This window comes from Malaclemys terrapin, chromosome 1, assembly GCF_027887155.1.
Source record: "Malaclemys terrapin pileata isolate rMalTer1 chromosome 1, rMalTer1.hap1, whole genome shotgun sequence".
NCBI lineage: Eukaryota > Metazoa > Chordata > Testudines > Emydidae > Malaclemys > Malaclemys terrapin.
The window spans coordinates 290,183,971-290,199,482 of record NC_071505.1 but is presented as its reverse complement, the minus strand read 5'-3'; the positions used below and the strand labels follow the sequence as shown (position 1 = coordinate 290,199,482).

At 40.8% G+C, this 15,512-nt stretch overlaps 1 protein-coding gene across 1 annotated transcript in view; it reads left to right on the top strand.

Moving 5' to 3' along the window:
* Nucleotides 1-15,512, top strand: part of VWA8 (von Willebrand factor A domain containing 8) — a 264,570-nt gene that overhangs the window by 231,391 nt on the left and 17,667 nt on the right. The window contains 4 exon segments of the mRNA XM_054013957.1: nt 302-458; nt 6,327-6,435; nt 11,921-12,046; nt 14,841-14,999. Of these exon segments, the coding sequence (XP_053869932.1) occupies nt 302-458; nt 6,327-6,435; nt 11,921-12,046; nt 14,841-14,999 (551 nt within the window).

Here is a 15,512-nt window from a genome sequence, read left to right as displayed (position 1 = left end):
AGGAGTTAAGTGGAGTGTAAGCTCTCTGCACAGGGGTGAATTTCACCCCTTGAAGAATAAAGGGCCTTATTTTGATCGCAAAACAGTATAAAACTGGAGTCAGAATTCTGCTTTACCATGGTATTACTTCACTTTTGAAAGTAGACAGTTATTTGCAGATGCAAATAAAGTATTTTCTATGGGACTCATGGAAACTTTTTAAAAAAATGTACATGCATTGGGGTGATAGTGGAGGTTTTAAAAGAGGAGGATTTATGTGATAGTTATGACACATTCTTGATTTTCATATCATCTGTTCTAGGTGGGAGAGACACAGCAGGGCTGGGCGGCAAAGGTGGGCCCTATAGACTGGATGCTGGCCACAAAGTTTACCAGATATCTCAGGCTGAGAAAGATGCTGTTCCTGAGGAGGTGAAGAGAGCTGCAAGGGAGATGGGTGAAAAGGCCTTTAAACAGAGGTTAGTATTCAAATTTTATTTCGGCCTCCATTCTGCCCCACCCCCACCTTGCCAAGAAGAGTAGCTGAATGGAAGCATTATAACAAAGATGGCTGAAATTGTTTAGATGAAATTACAATAATCACAGAAGAGCTCTATGTAAGCTCGAAAGCTTGTCTCTCTCACCAATAGAAGTTGGTCCAATAACAGATATTACTTCACCCACCTTGACTCTCTAACATCCTGGGATCAACATGGCTACAACAACACTGCATACAGTAATCACAGGTGCTTAACAGTACACCTCCATAATGGTTTAACAGTTTAAGACAGGAAGTGAAGAAAGCTATATCTAATTGAAACCACACTGTTAAAATGATAGGGTGATTTGTATGGGCAGTTTGTAATTACCTAAGTGAGAATTTGGCCAGGCCATTGATGTAAATTCTCCTACTCTTATAAAAAATGTCATAATCATATACAAATTCCCATTTAAATTATGAGGAATTCAGATTATATACAGATGGTAAAAATACACCATTGTAAGCCTCAGTATCCAACAAACATTCCCTTTAAACTGCTTTGAAAATGATCCTTTAAAAGCAAAATGGCTTATTTTGAAAGGATCTAGGGCCAAGTCTTTGGCACATATAAATCGTTATAACTCAGATAACATTCTTAAGAGGACCAGAGTTCTTGCCAGCATTACCATGATGTGTAGTGTCTTTTAGATGCATACTGTGCCAGGTTCTAAGACCATGCATAGAAATTCAGCACTTTTCTGCTGACTCACCACTGGTGTCAAACTGTGGTACCTTGCATAAAGATGCAGAGTTCTTCTGCTGACTCATATTGGCAGCCAGACCAAGTGGGTTCTATTATTTCCTGCTCAGGCTATAAGACAGTTTGAGAGTGTCACTGAGACAGAGGGAACTACTAGATGGAGAGTGAAATCCTAGAAACAACCCAGTTCTGGAGAAGCTCCATCAGGAACTGACATTTGCTGTTATTTAAGCAGGGTGGGAATGCCACTTGCTTACGCAGATATATAAAAAAATGTATTATTGTTTTTCTTGGGAGTATTAAATCTAGATTGTGCACTGCACTGTTGAATCACTAGATTTTTGTTTAATTAACAAAAACTATTTAGCTCTTTAACACTCAGCTCAAAACTTTATTTTCAGCAGTATTTTATTATCAAATTGCCTGTAATGTTCTATGATCATCAAAGGGGTTAACAATTAATTCAAAGCAGTTAACACAAAGAAAATATAAACACTGCATCAGAGCTGCACAGAAAATGATCATGGAAAACAAAAGGAATTGGAGAGAGTCCAACGGAGGGCAACAAAAATGATTAGCGGGCTGGGGCACATGACTTACGAGGAGAGGCTGAGGGAACTGGGCTTATTTAGTCTGCAGAAGAGAAGAGTGAGGAGGGATTTTATAGCAGCTTTCAACTACCTGAAGGGGGGTGAGGATTCCAAAAAGGATGGAGCTCGGCTGTTCTGAGTGGTGGCAGATGACAGAACAAGGAGCAATGATCTCAAGTTGCAGTGGGGGAAGTCTAGGTTGGATATTACAAAAAACTATTTCACTAGGCGGGTGGTGAAGCACTGGAATGGGTTACCTAGGGAGGTGGTGGAATCTCCATCCTTAGAGGTTTTTAAAGCCCACTTGACAAAGCCCTGTCTGGGTTGATTTAGTTGGGATTGGTCCTGCTTTGAGCACGGGGTTGAACTAGATGACCACCTGAGGTCTCTTCCAACTCTAATCTTCTATGATTCTATGAAATAAAATGGCTTTTTAGAAAAACTTAGTTCAACTGGCAATATATACACCCACCGCAGCTTTATTTCCTTTTTCTACAACATTTTGCTCATTTATTTATAGAACCTGATGTTGGTAAATCTGCATCAACACAGTGTCTGAGGCATCTGTGAAGACCATAAAGGGTTTGTCAAAGTCTGGGTTTATCAACACTGGATCTTTGCTTAGGGTTTCCTTCAGTTCACAGAAAGCTGTTTGACACTGTTCCATCCAGACTACTTTGTCTGGCTTATGCTTTTATAATTCAATGATAGGAGCAGCTAGGGAATTAAAGTGGGGTACAAATCTCCTGTAAAACCCCACCATCCCAATAAAGGAGTGGGCCTGTTTTGTTTTGTTTTTTGTTTTTTGTTTTTTTTGAGAGCGAGTCAGCTGCAAGATTCACTGTTTATATGTAATTATCTGAAAGGACTACTTAAATATAGTGCAGCCTGTTTAGCAGTTCTGAGTGGGAGGCTAGGATTTAAAATTATCACTCCTGAAATTTCCTGGCTGAATACTACTGGCTATGGAAAACATGTCAAATCACTGACATTATCAGTTGAATAAAAGTTGCCTCTGTTTATTCTGCTACTCTCCACACCAACTTCAACTTCTAGAATTCCGAGAGTTCCTCACCCCTTATAAGAGATTTTTTCAGAAAGCTTGTACAACCTGTCATATTATTTCCAGATTTCATCATAACTAAAATAACACATGGGGCATTTTTATGTGTAATGTGATCATACTATTCAGCCATACCTGTAAGCACAATGTGTTTTTTGAGTTCTCAAAGATCAGACAACTTATGCAAAACTTCAGATATTGCATAGCTCTTTTGTTGAACTGTTTTTAATTCTAAACTAAGCACTGTGATTTTCTTATTAATCTTGCAGTATAATTCCCCTCTGTAGGGAGAGGATAAATGGTGCAACCACTGTAACTGTAGACATCAAACTAATAGACTGCAGTCTGCTGATTTTATCCTTTTTCATTTAGCATCCACCTTGACATTTGAGACAATCCTTTGTAAATATTTGGAGGGACATGTGAATGTTAACAGTAGTGTAATCAAGCTACTTCTGGCAGGCGGACTTTCATAGTGGATGGTCACTGTTGTGATAATTGGGCCTATAAATTTACTCTCATTGTGAGCTCAACTGTAAAAAGTATGTGAAAGTTCACAAGATGTCACAATAACCTATACTAACTAATGTTGATGGGAAAAAATACAAAAAGGAGGTAGAAAAGTTGAATTAGTCTAAACGAAAGGGCCTACTCGTATTGTTCAAGGACTGTTAAATTCATTGTTGGTAAAAACAGAATATCTGGAACTGGAAATTAATGAACCAGAATTGGTGTGTCTGATATTATGCTTAATTGGTAGATAAAATAATGAGGGGATGGGCTCTTCCACCCACCATTCCCTTTGTGGGTTCTTAAAGAAAGACTTTGGGTGGGTGGAATAGAGAAGAACCAGACAGAGGCTACTGGAGCGAGCGTCTCTATCATGACTGCCTCCCCCACCATGTCCTGAGACCCTAGACCCTAGCTTTGTCCTAATTCTGAGGTGTCTTGACCAAACTGAGGCAGAGAGAAGGATCCAGATAACATCACCACCCCTACCAGCTCCAGCTGAATCCTAAACCCACCTGAGGTGAAACAGGATCTATCAGACTTTAGTAGCAGCCGCAGCAACAAACAGCATCAGCTCATGTCAACTAACTTCTTCTCTTTTCCTCAAAAGGACAGATTTACCATCTTCGGTACCATCTTAGAGACCGTCAAACGGGGTTTTTTTCCTTCTAAAACTCTCTCTGGCTAAAGGAAGACAGAACAAGGATATAACACTATTTAATGTTGGACAGTTATGTTCGCACCTTGGCCCATTTATTCCATCTAAATTAATGCAATATTTTTGGCAGCCCAATGTGTGGGACTCTCTCAGAAGACGGCACTTCAGCAAATAAGCAATTGTTTTCAAAGTTAGTTTCAAACAAAACTTGGTTTTAATATTTTTTATGTTTAATGTAAGATTTGAATCCAGCTGAATCCCAGCTGTGTCCCAAACACCATCTGAGATGAAACGGTATTGGACTTTAAAACAGCAGTAACAACAACAGCTCTAGCTCATCTCAACTAACTTCTTCTCTTTTCCTCAGAAGGACAGTTTTTACCTTCCAAGAGACTCTCAAACAGTGCGGATTTTCCTTCTAAAAACTCTCTCCTGCTGAAGGGAAAGGGAGCAAGGATTGTTGTTAAAATGAAAGCCTTACTTAATACTTTACATTTCAAAGGTTAAAAGGATTTTTAATAGTATGTTTGCCATTATACTGAGCAGGCTGAGGTCTCTGTATACCAAACTTCAGACCTTTAACACTGTTTAATGTTGGGCAATGAATGGATTATGTTAACACCTTTGGCCTATTTATTGCATTTAAATTAATACAACAGCACATAGACTATTATAGTAAAACATGATCTTTAGTTTAATATTTAGGAGGTACATTTTCTCTGTGTTGTGAAGGTATTAAACTCAGATTCCAGGAGTCACCAAGGTAAATGCCAGTGCACAATATTGTTTGCAGTAGCCGTGTTGGTCCCAGGATATGAGAGAGACAAGATAACTCTGCTACACTCTAAAAACCATGGACTCAGCAGAGACTGGTTTTATGGCTCATCGCAACACCACACATGCCCTCGTCTCCGCTTGCTAACCAATAACTGCCTACTTTATTTTAAGTGGTCTCTTTCAGCATATATGAGCCCCTTATGCTTTACAATCTGTCCCAACTTGTATTTAGCTTAGACACTCTGGTTACCTTCCCCACACCTGAACAAGAGCTCTGTGAAGCTTAAAAGCTTATCCCTTCCAGCAGCAGAAGTTGGTCCAATAAAAGATTTTACCTCACCAGTTTTGTCTCAGTGCACAATGTTGAGAATTTGCCTCTTCCTAGCTATGGTGCTGTAATAATCTTCTGTAATGACTGTCTCACTAAGTGTATAATTCAGTGTAGAAAAACATTAAGATCATAGTAAATAAAACAAAGTTGTCATCTTTGTTTCATTATTCATTAAGGGACTGATCCAACTCCCACTGAAGACAATGGGAGTCTTTCTGTTGCTTTCACTGTGAGTTGGATTCGGCCCTAATGCATCTTACCATGTTACCATGAATTAAGTTTTACCTCATCTAGTCTACCCACAGTTTTTGTACCACGTTATCTATCTCTGATTAAAAACCAATATTGTTAAAGGAGTCCAGCCTCCTGGAGTGGATGCAGTTGTACTGGTGTACTTCTACTGGAAATAAGCTATACAGATATAAACACCTTTGTACCAGTATAACTGCATCCACACTAGAGCGTTGCACTGCTTTCACTGTATTTGCTTAGAAACAGATAAAGCAGTAGAACATCTGTGTGTGTAGACCAGCCCTACAGGGAATGGTATAAAATATATATACCAGTATCAGCAGCTCAGAAATAATTCTCTATTTTAGACCTCCTAACAACACTGAGCTCTGTGTTCTGTCTTCTTTGTTCAGGACAATTCTTTTAAACATTTGTTCTGAGGTTTCTTTGTTTTGTAGAGAGTGTTTAAAAGGTACTAACTAGTTATAGGTCTATGGGGACAGACTTGCAGAGCACTACTTGACCTTATCTTTGTGTTAAATGTCGGTTACCCAGAATGTTTAAAATACATTGCAAATGAGGTACACACCCTAACAACTCCCTTTATGTACATATAGCAACACCTGAGCCAGCAAACGCTTGTGTAATTTTATCACAGTTGTTGAAATATATGACTTGCAGCCTAATCGCTAAAACAAAAGGATCTGAGACTGCTAAAGGATTAATACCCTCAATACATTTTAAATATGATGTAGGCTTTGTGGACATCCGTTATTAACTGTCTCTTCAGAAGTCAATAAAAGCAGCTGCTACTCCTCAAAGTCTGTCCATTCTTGTTGGAGCTTAGCCATTATCAACAAATAAATTTACCCCTGCCTGTAGAAATGGATTAGATGTTTTTTTGCATGATTCCATTCTTAATTTTTTAGCCTCTTTCTTGCTTCAGATTAAAGGAGATCCAGATGAGTGAATATGATGCATCTACTTACGAAAGGTTCTCTGGAGCTGTCCGAAGACAAGTTCAGTCTCTCCGAATTATCCTAGACAATCTGCAGGTAACGCTTGATTTATTGGTAAAGGGAACTGTCAACTCACTAGATTAGGGCCAAAATATTACCAACTGTACTTTAACATTATATCACTATTTGATTAATAATATCTTCGGGAGTCGAGAGCAAATTCAGGTCCTACATGCAAATAGGGCAAACACAGGAATATGTGACCATTTCAAAAGCAACATTAAAGTGGACCTGTATTCTGGCCAACCAGACAATCAGTATTCCCACACAGCTCACCACAGGGATGACTTGTTTAGGAGCACAATTAAACTGAGTGAGAAAAGAGACATTAGGGGATGAGGTGGATGTGTGTGACAGTGCATGGATCTCGTTCCGTGTCCCTGATTCTGTCCTAGAGCCCCCCGTGGCTCAGAAGTGTGAACAAGGCAGACTTTCATAGTGGGCCCATGGCGCCTGCCTGGTCATAGCTTTTCAGGCATCCAACTGTGTGTAGCAGAAAGCTTAAATTTATAAAGCTTAAATTTGACTCGGTTTAAAAGGAACCTCTCATTGGCACATTTAAAAATAAAAATAGCTGCTCTCTTTATGTAGGATATAACCAACAAGAAAGTTTGTCCTTTATTGCCTTTGTTTGCTGTATCATCAGTTAATTAACCATAGAACTGTGCTAGCTTCCAGCAGTGCTGGTACACAAAAACTGTAAACAAAAACAAGTAGATTAATTTCAAGATAAAAGTGAAGAAAGTGGGGAAAAAAGGAAAGAATTTTTATATTTTTAATGGGAACGGGTGGGGCTATCAGTAGAGATGAGAAAACATAGAACTAGTAAAATTATCAGGCAGACATTCCTTATTTCAGGAATATAAAGTCAGTGGTGCAATTAAAAGTGATGTCACTTTTAGGTCAAATTTTACTGTGTAATTATGGTTTTGAAAAATAAGCTCCTTAAAAATCCTCAATCACTTTCTAACTGCAATAACGAGACATACAAATTCATAACTTTTCAAATTACATTTGAAATAAAGGCAAATTTAAACTTACTATGATTGCATAATGTGCTCACATTGTTTATATTATTCAGACCCTAATATTTGTTTACTTGTCTCTTGCTTTATTGTGAATCCTTTAAAGACATAATTTTATTGACATCAAAATAACTGAAAATCATTATGGAAAAATTGTTTTTTCCTTAAGAGTTTTCAGGCATAGTTTTCTCTTTCTATTTTAACAGCATCGCATGCATTTGCAAAATACATTAAAAACACTTCTGGGTGTTTTTGTTTTGTTTTTACTGTATAGATAGACTGGAAACTGTATGCAATTCTATGTGGAAGGGATAGTCATCGAATATTCTAAATAATTTAGCAGTATTTTGGAGAAGAAACTAGTTCAAATTTAGCAGGAAAGAACAATGTCAACTCGGTTTTCCCTTAAGATATTTACAACTCAAATACTTTTAATTAATGCATAATCAGAATAGCAAATATACTTCAAGGAGAAGCTGTCATCACTTGAAACACATCTCTGAAAATGACTAAGAGAATAGGATTAGTGTGAACCATGCCGCTAGTCAAAACATTTTCTTCCCACGCTTCTTTTTTGAATGTCCTCAAAGCTATAGCTTTGTCAGTGTAAACAATAACTAAACTAAGGATATGCTCAGTGAAGCTGAAACTTTATTGCCTTCTGCTATTTTTCCCTTGCTGTCTACCAAGAGGAAGCAGATCACAAATACTTGAAAGAACAGTCGTCCTCAGAACTTGGTGTGTTAAAGACCCATCCATGCTCAAATGCTTGTAGTCAGTGCTGTAAACAAAATGTCATCTCAGCCCATTCTACTGTTCCTTTCACGTTTGTGGCTCTCCATGTGAGACAGGGCAAACTGGCCATCACTTGTGAAATTTTGGTAGGGTTTGTATATATCGTCTGAAAGTTAAAGCAGTCAGAAAAGTAAAAGAACCAAGGCAGGATGACAGACTGCAAACCTATTGACCTAAGGCAACATCAGAGGAAGATGAGACTTCCACTTTGTAATTTTTGATGAATGAGAAGAGATGCCCAAATCATTTGCCTTGCAGATTTCCTCATATTCCTCTCTGCTCTTGAAGTATAAATAGATCTTGTAAAATGAGCTCTTGAATAAGAAGGATGAGTTCTGCCCATTCTCATACAAGATTCATAATGCTGCCCCGTCCCGTATGAAGATGGTGGCTTTCACGGTTTTAAAACATTTGTCCTTGCCCATCTGGGAAATAAGACACCTGTTTTCAAGAAAGATATTGTTCTGTCCAAGTAGAATTTAATCACTAAGCAGGTAATGGCACTTCACCACCTTATGGTGAGAAGGGTTGGAAAAAAGGAAGAAAATATTGTATCTTGATTTAAAGGATAGGAAGAAAAAACTTTGGGTAGAAGTTCTGATGTCCATAATCCCACTCTGTCGGGGGGAAAAAAGGGTATTTGTTTCACTGATTCTTCTTGCAGATGTAAAGTTACTTAGACAAGAAAAACAATGAACTAATAGCGATTGGTCCAAAGGATTGTTTCATCAGTTGTTTCACTATGAAATTCAGCATCCAGTTGGCTATGTCGGCTTGAAATGGAGGGTGACATTTTCTCACTGCCTCGAGAACCTAGAAATGGGGGTGTAAAGCTAAATCCCTTTTCCTGAGTGTAAACAGACGACTTCTAACAAAGCCACCTGGACATGTAAGGCTTTAAAGCTCAGACCTTTAATGAATCCATCAATTAAGAACCAAAGGTAGGTTTTGCTAGAACTGATTTCAAACTGAGGACCTGTTCAGAACACCTACATTTGAACACATGCCAGAGGCAGTGGGCTGGGATGTAGAATTCTTTGTGGACTGTAGTTGGTCATCAAATAGCTGTCCAGAGTGTACAAAGTTCCAGAGATCTGTCCTCTCAGATTCCAGGCATGCAGTTTGAATTTCTCTGGGATTGGCAAAGCATGGTCCCTGCTTCAGAAGATCTCTGATGAGAGGTAATTTCAAAGGAAGACAAACTGAGAGAACCAGGGTCTGTGAGGCCAATGAGAGAGCATTAAGAGGACACTTAAGCCCTGTTGTCCTCATAATCATGTGACTCCAGGAGCACTAGACAAAGATCTATAATACCTATGCCTTAATCCAGTCCCACTGATGTTTAATTTACAGGAAAGGAGTGTAATGTACAACTTCTCACAGGTTGGGAGATGGACACACACAAACCATCCCATTCCACTCCCAAATAATTCTCTCTTTCCATGAAAATCTCGGCTGTACTGCCAGGACGAGTGGTTTAAAGTTGAGATCCTGTGAAATCCGACCATACACTAAGTGAAACATGAAACCCACACTCAGCAAATAGACTGTGCTACCTTCAAATGGACCCTATGACATGCAAGTCATTGTGAAACTATCCTTTGAAATGTTCTTAAATACATTATTTTTGTCTAAGCACCCAATTCTTCAGTCATCAGAGGGGATGTATTCAGTGGGAGTATTACTAGCGTATAGACGACAGGATGAGCTGTAAAGAATGGTACATCAGTATTAGAAGTCAGAGCACAAACAACCATGGTTGCAAAAAGTTGTCTTGATTATTACTATTTGCAATGTTTTGATTGTAAATTGCATACAAGATTATTATGAATGCTGTTGTAAAAGGAGCCACGCATAGACCATTAGAATCATAGACTTTAGACTTTAAACTTTAAGGTCAGAAGGGACCATCATGATTGTCCAGTCTGACCTCCTGCACAACGCAGACCACTGAATCTCACCCACCCACTCCTGTAACAAACCCCCTAACCTATGTCTGAGTTACTGAAGTCCTCAAATCATGGTTTAAAGACTTCAAGGTGCAGAGAATCCTCCAGCAAGTGACCCATGCCCCATGCTGCAGAGGAAGGTGAAAAACCCCCAGGGCCTCTGCCAATCTGCCCTGGAGGAAAATTCCTTCCTGACCCCAAATATGGCAATCAGCTAAACCCTGAGCATGTGGTCAAGACTCAGCAGCCAGAAACCCAGGAAAGAATTCTCTGTAGTAACTCAGATCCCACCCAGGGCCGGCTCTCCCATTTTTGCAGCCCCAAGCAACAAAAAAAAAAAAAAAATCCACCCAGACTGTGCCATCCCAAGAATGCACGTGCTTCCTCCGCTGGTGCCTGGAGCCGGCCCTGATCCCACCTCATCTAAAATCCCATCACAGGCCATTGGGCATATTTACCGCTAATAGTCAAAGATCAATTAATTGCCCAAATTAGGCTATCCCATCATACCATCCCCTCCATAAACTTATCAAGCTTAGTCTTGAAGCCAGATACGTCTTTTGCCTCCACTGCTCCCCTTGGAAGGCTATTCCAGAACTTCACTCCTCTGATGGTTAGAAACCTTCATCTAATTTCAAGTCTAAACTTCCTGATGGCCAGTTTATATCCATTTGTTCTTGTGTCCACATTGGTACTGAGCTTAAATAATTCCTCTCCCTCCCTGGTATTTATCCCTCTGAGCAATTGTATCTCCCCTCAGCCTTCTTTTGGTTAAGCTAAACAAACCAAGCTCTTTGAGTCTCCTTTCATAAGACAGGTTTTCTATTCCTCGTATCAACCCTAGTAGCCCTTCTCTGTACCTGTTAAAGTTTGAATTCATCCTTCTTAAACATGGGAGATCAGAACTGCACACACTATTCCAGATGAGGTCTCACCAGTGCCTTGTATAACGGTACTAACACCTCCTTATCTCTACTGGAAATACCTCGCCTGATGCATCCCAAGACTGCATTAGCTTTTTTCATGGCCATATTCACATAGGCGGCTCATAGTCATCCTGTGATCAACCAGTATTCCAAGGTCCTTCTCCTCCTCTGTTACTTCCAACTGATGCTTATAACAAAATTCTTGTTATTAATCCCTAAATGAACAACCTTGCACTTTTCACTATTACATTTCATCCTATTACTATTACTCCAGTTTACAAGGTCATCCAGATCTTCCTGTATGATATCCCAGTCTTTCTCTGTATTGGCAATACCTCCCAGCTTTGTGTCATCCACATTAGATAGGGTTCTCCTTCAGTGTAGGTATTTTTACGTGATACTGTTGAGTTTTGCCTCTGTTTTAGTCATCCAATACATTTTCTCACAGTACCTGGATGGAAAACACTTCTGTTGTGCCTGTCCCTCTAGCTCTATGGATTTCTGCATAGATTCATTTGTGTACCATTTTCCAATATATTTGCAATTAAAATGCAAAGATTACATGGTCCATATTTCAAAATTTCTATGTGAAAAGGCTTAGAAGTGACAAAAATTGTGGGGAAAATATATTCTTAGTCAGCAATAATTAGTCTCTCAGCAAGAGATACCCGGCATTTATGAAAATGTGTTTGGATTTCACCAACTTGTGCCAGAGCTGTCAGATAATTACAAAGAAAACCCATATTTGTGTCATGTTCTGTATCTCTTAAACAGTGTAAAATATGCCAACAGCACTGAATGAATTAAGGATGCTTTTCTTTGGTAGGCCAAGGGTAAGGAAAGACAATGGCTGAGACACCAAGCTATTGGAGAGCTAGATGATGCCAAAATAATTGATGGACTAACAGGAGAAAAAGCTATTTATAAACGACGGGGAGAATTTGAGCCAGAAGTAAGTATTCCATAAATAATGGGTGCAACTAGCAAGTTTACTAGTTCCTTTAGCTTCATTAGGCTAGCCTAGTAAAGATGGTTAACAAGTTCAAATAAAATTAAATCACTATCACATGTCTTTCCTCACTAACACACTTTATCATACTATAAGAAAACTTTCAACACTCAGGTTTTTTGGATTTGCAAATTAACAATTGTTATGTGAAATTAATGAGAAAATGAGTGAATAATTAAAACCTAAATAACTTTTAAAAATCTACTATTTTATGACTACTCGTAATTTTGGACGTTCGTCAGAAAAAAATTTTGTTAGAATTATATGAGTCACTGAAAAAGAAACCAGTTGACGCATACCAACAAATCAACTTTAAGGCTAGTTGTCTAGATCAGTGGTTCTCAAAGCCGGTCCGCCGCTTGTTCAAGGAAAGCGCCTGGCGGGCCGGGCCGGTTTGTTTACCTGCCGCGTCTGCAGGTTCGGCTGATCGCAGCTCTCACTGGCCGCGGTTCACCACTCCAGGCCAATGGAGGCTGCGGGAAGCGGCGCAGGCCGAGGGATATGCTGGCCGCCCTTCCCGCAGCCCCCATTGGCCTAGAATGGCAAACCATGGCCAGTGGGAGCCATGATCGGCCGAACCTGCAGACGCGGCAGGTAAACAAACCGGCCCAGCCCACCAGGGGCTTTTCTTGAACAAGCGGCAGACCAGCTTTGAGAACTACTGGTCTAGATCATCATTATACACCTCTACCCTGATATAACGCGACCCGATATAACACGAATTTGGATATAACGCAGTAAAGCAGTGCTCCAGGGGGGTGGGGCTGCGCACTCCGGTGGATCAAAGCAAGTTCGATATAACGCGGTTTCAACTATAACGTGGTAAGATATTTTGGCTCCCGAGGACAATGTTATATCGAGGTAAAGGTGTATTGTAATAGCCAGATTTAATATAGCCAATTAAATTTAATTTCTATTGTTTACACATAAAGGAATTTTATTTTGCAAACAATCATTTAGAATAGCTTTCTTCTCAGTAGCTAAATACATATTTGATACAACTCTCTCTCATTTATTTTTCATATTACATGGTCTCACTATTTGTTGTTTTGAACAGCTTATGCAGCCTAGCCATCCTACATCAGAGCTCAGTAAGGGAAAAGCTATAATATCCTAATTTCCAGTACTCTTCAAAGTGCTGGTTTTGTATTTTTCAATACATTTTAAAAAGAGCTTACCTAGTGAAAATGCTAAGGAGGCAACTTTACATTCTGAATTAAAAATATATAAACGTGGGCTTCAATGGGATTGGGGAGGGGGGAGTTGATATTGCAATCATTTGCATTAATAATAAAAAGAAGAAACTAAACTAAAAATTCTCAAATGGTTGCTGAATGAAAGAGAAATATTTGGAAGTCGGTTACAGATAAACATTTTAAATATTTGGTTTTTTGCCAAACCATCTTTTAATAGCCTTTCATTTGAATCCAGACTTGTCTCATTGCATATGGGATAAAATACCTTTCTAGGACCTAGTATGCCAGAAATTGTTAAAACAGACATTTAAGGGGGAGGAGGCAGAGGGGATGAGGAAAACTTTACAGTCAGAATGTACAAAATTGAGGAGTTAATCAGAAAAAGACTTAACACATTTTTAGAAAGATATTAACTTCAGCAGACAAACTTTACGATCTTATACAAGTCCCCTTTAGTACCATAATTCAAGGAGGCATTACCCTTATGTAGGGCCGGCTCTGGCTTTTTTGCCACCCTAGGCAAAAAAGCCACCCGCCGCCCCCCACCCCCCGCCAGCGCGGCAGGAGAGGGCGCCGAGCCCGGCTGCGGGCCTGCAATCCCCGACTGGCCAGAGCGCCGGGGGGAGGGCGGCGAGCCCGCCATGGCTCCGCTCTCCCCGGCGGCCAGAGCGCTGGGAGCAGGGCAGAGAGCCCGGCCGGGGCTTTCTGCTCTCCCCGGCGGCAAGCCCCGGTGGCCAGAGCGCCGGGAGCAGGGCGGAGAGCCCGGCTGGGGCTCTCCGCTCTCCCCGGTGGCGAGCCCCCGGCGGCCAGAGCGCCGGGGTGAGGGCGGAGAGCCCCCGGCGGCCAGAGCGCCGGGAGGAGGACGGACAGCCCGGCCGGGGCTCTCTGCTCTCCCCTGCGACCAGAGCACCAGGACCAGGGTGAAGAGCCCGGCCGGGGCTCTCCGCTCTCCCCGGCAGCGAGCCCCCGGCGGCCAGAGCACCGGGAGCAGGGGGAGAGCCCCCGGCGGCCAGAGTGCCGGGGGGAGGGTGGAGAGCCCCCAGCGGCCAGAGCGCTGGGGGGAGGGCGGCAAGCCCGCTGCAGCTCCGCTGTCCCCAGCGGCCGGAGCACCGTGGGGAGGGCAGTGAGCCCAGTCGCTTGGTGGGCTGGTACCTGGAGCCGGCCCTGGCCTTATGACTCTTGGCAAAAAGTGGAAATTTGAGATTCCTTTTATTGTAATAAAATGTTGTTAATTAGAAATCTAGCAACAAAGGTATTTTCCCTATAAATGGGTGGAATTATCGTATTTTGTTTCCGGTCATTTAGTATATAAAACAGAGAAATAGAGCGACTGGATCCAGGTATCTAAAATAAATTTTTCTCAACTATTAATTAGAAAAATTCAAATAATTTCACCTTTTTTTTTTTAATAATCTGAACTTGCTAGAGAGAGCTTGCCTGCTAGGAAAAAGTGTGCAGTGACTCCTTTTACAGTGTTCTGTTCTTATCAAAAGTGTAGCTTTCCCATTCATAAAGTTATTTCTGGTACTTTTCTCTCGCAGCTTGGTAGCCCTCAGCAGAAGCCTAAGCGTTTGCGCCTGGTAGTGGATGTTTCTGGCAGCATGTACCGCTTTAATGGGGTAGATGGTCGACTGGAGCGTTCCATGGAGGCTGTCTGCATGGTCATGGAAGCTTTTGAGAATTACGAGCACAAGTTTAAGGTAACTATAGCTGGGCCAGGAGTTTAGTGGTAATGAGTACTTGCACAGGCTGCGTACAGGCAGTGGAAAAAAGTATTTCATTACTCTGTCTAGCCAAAGAGTATTATTCATCCATGTAAGGAAATAAAGACTTAATTAAATCTGTTGCTAGCAGCCTGAAAATAATACCAGTCCATGGATAGGAAGCATTGAACACTATGAGTGCAGATTATGATTCAGTTTAAGGGTTATAAAAACAGACACACAAAAATGGAACACCATTATTAGTTGTGAAAATTGCCACTCTTGTAAAGAACTGTAAGGCTTATCCTGGGGCAAGTGAGATATTATTCTTTCTCCATTTCTCTCTCTGCTGCTTCATAAGGACTAGACACAATTGGAGCATACAGTTCGCAGAAGACCAGTGTCATCACTAGTGCTGTTCTTTATAAAGTTGGCAATGAGGGTATATGACCTCACATTGCACTGACCAGCAAAGTTGACCCAAGTGGGCAATGGGGGAGCCCTGGACCC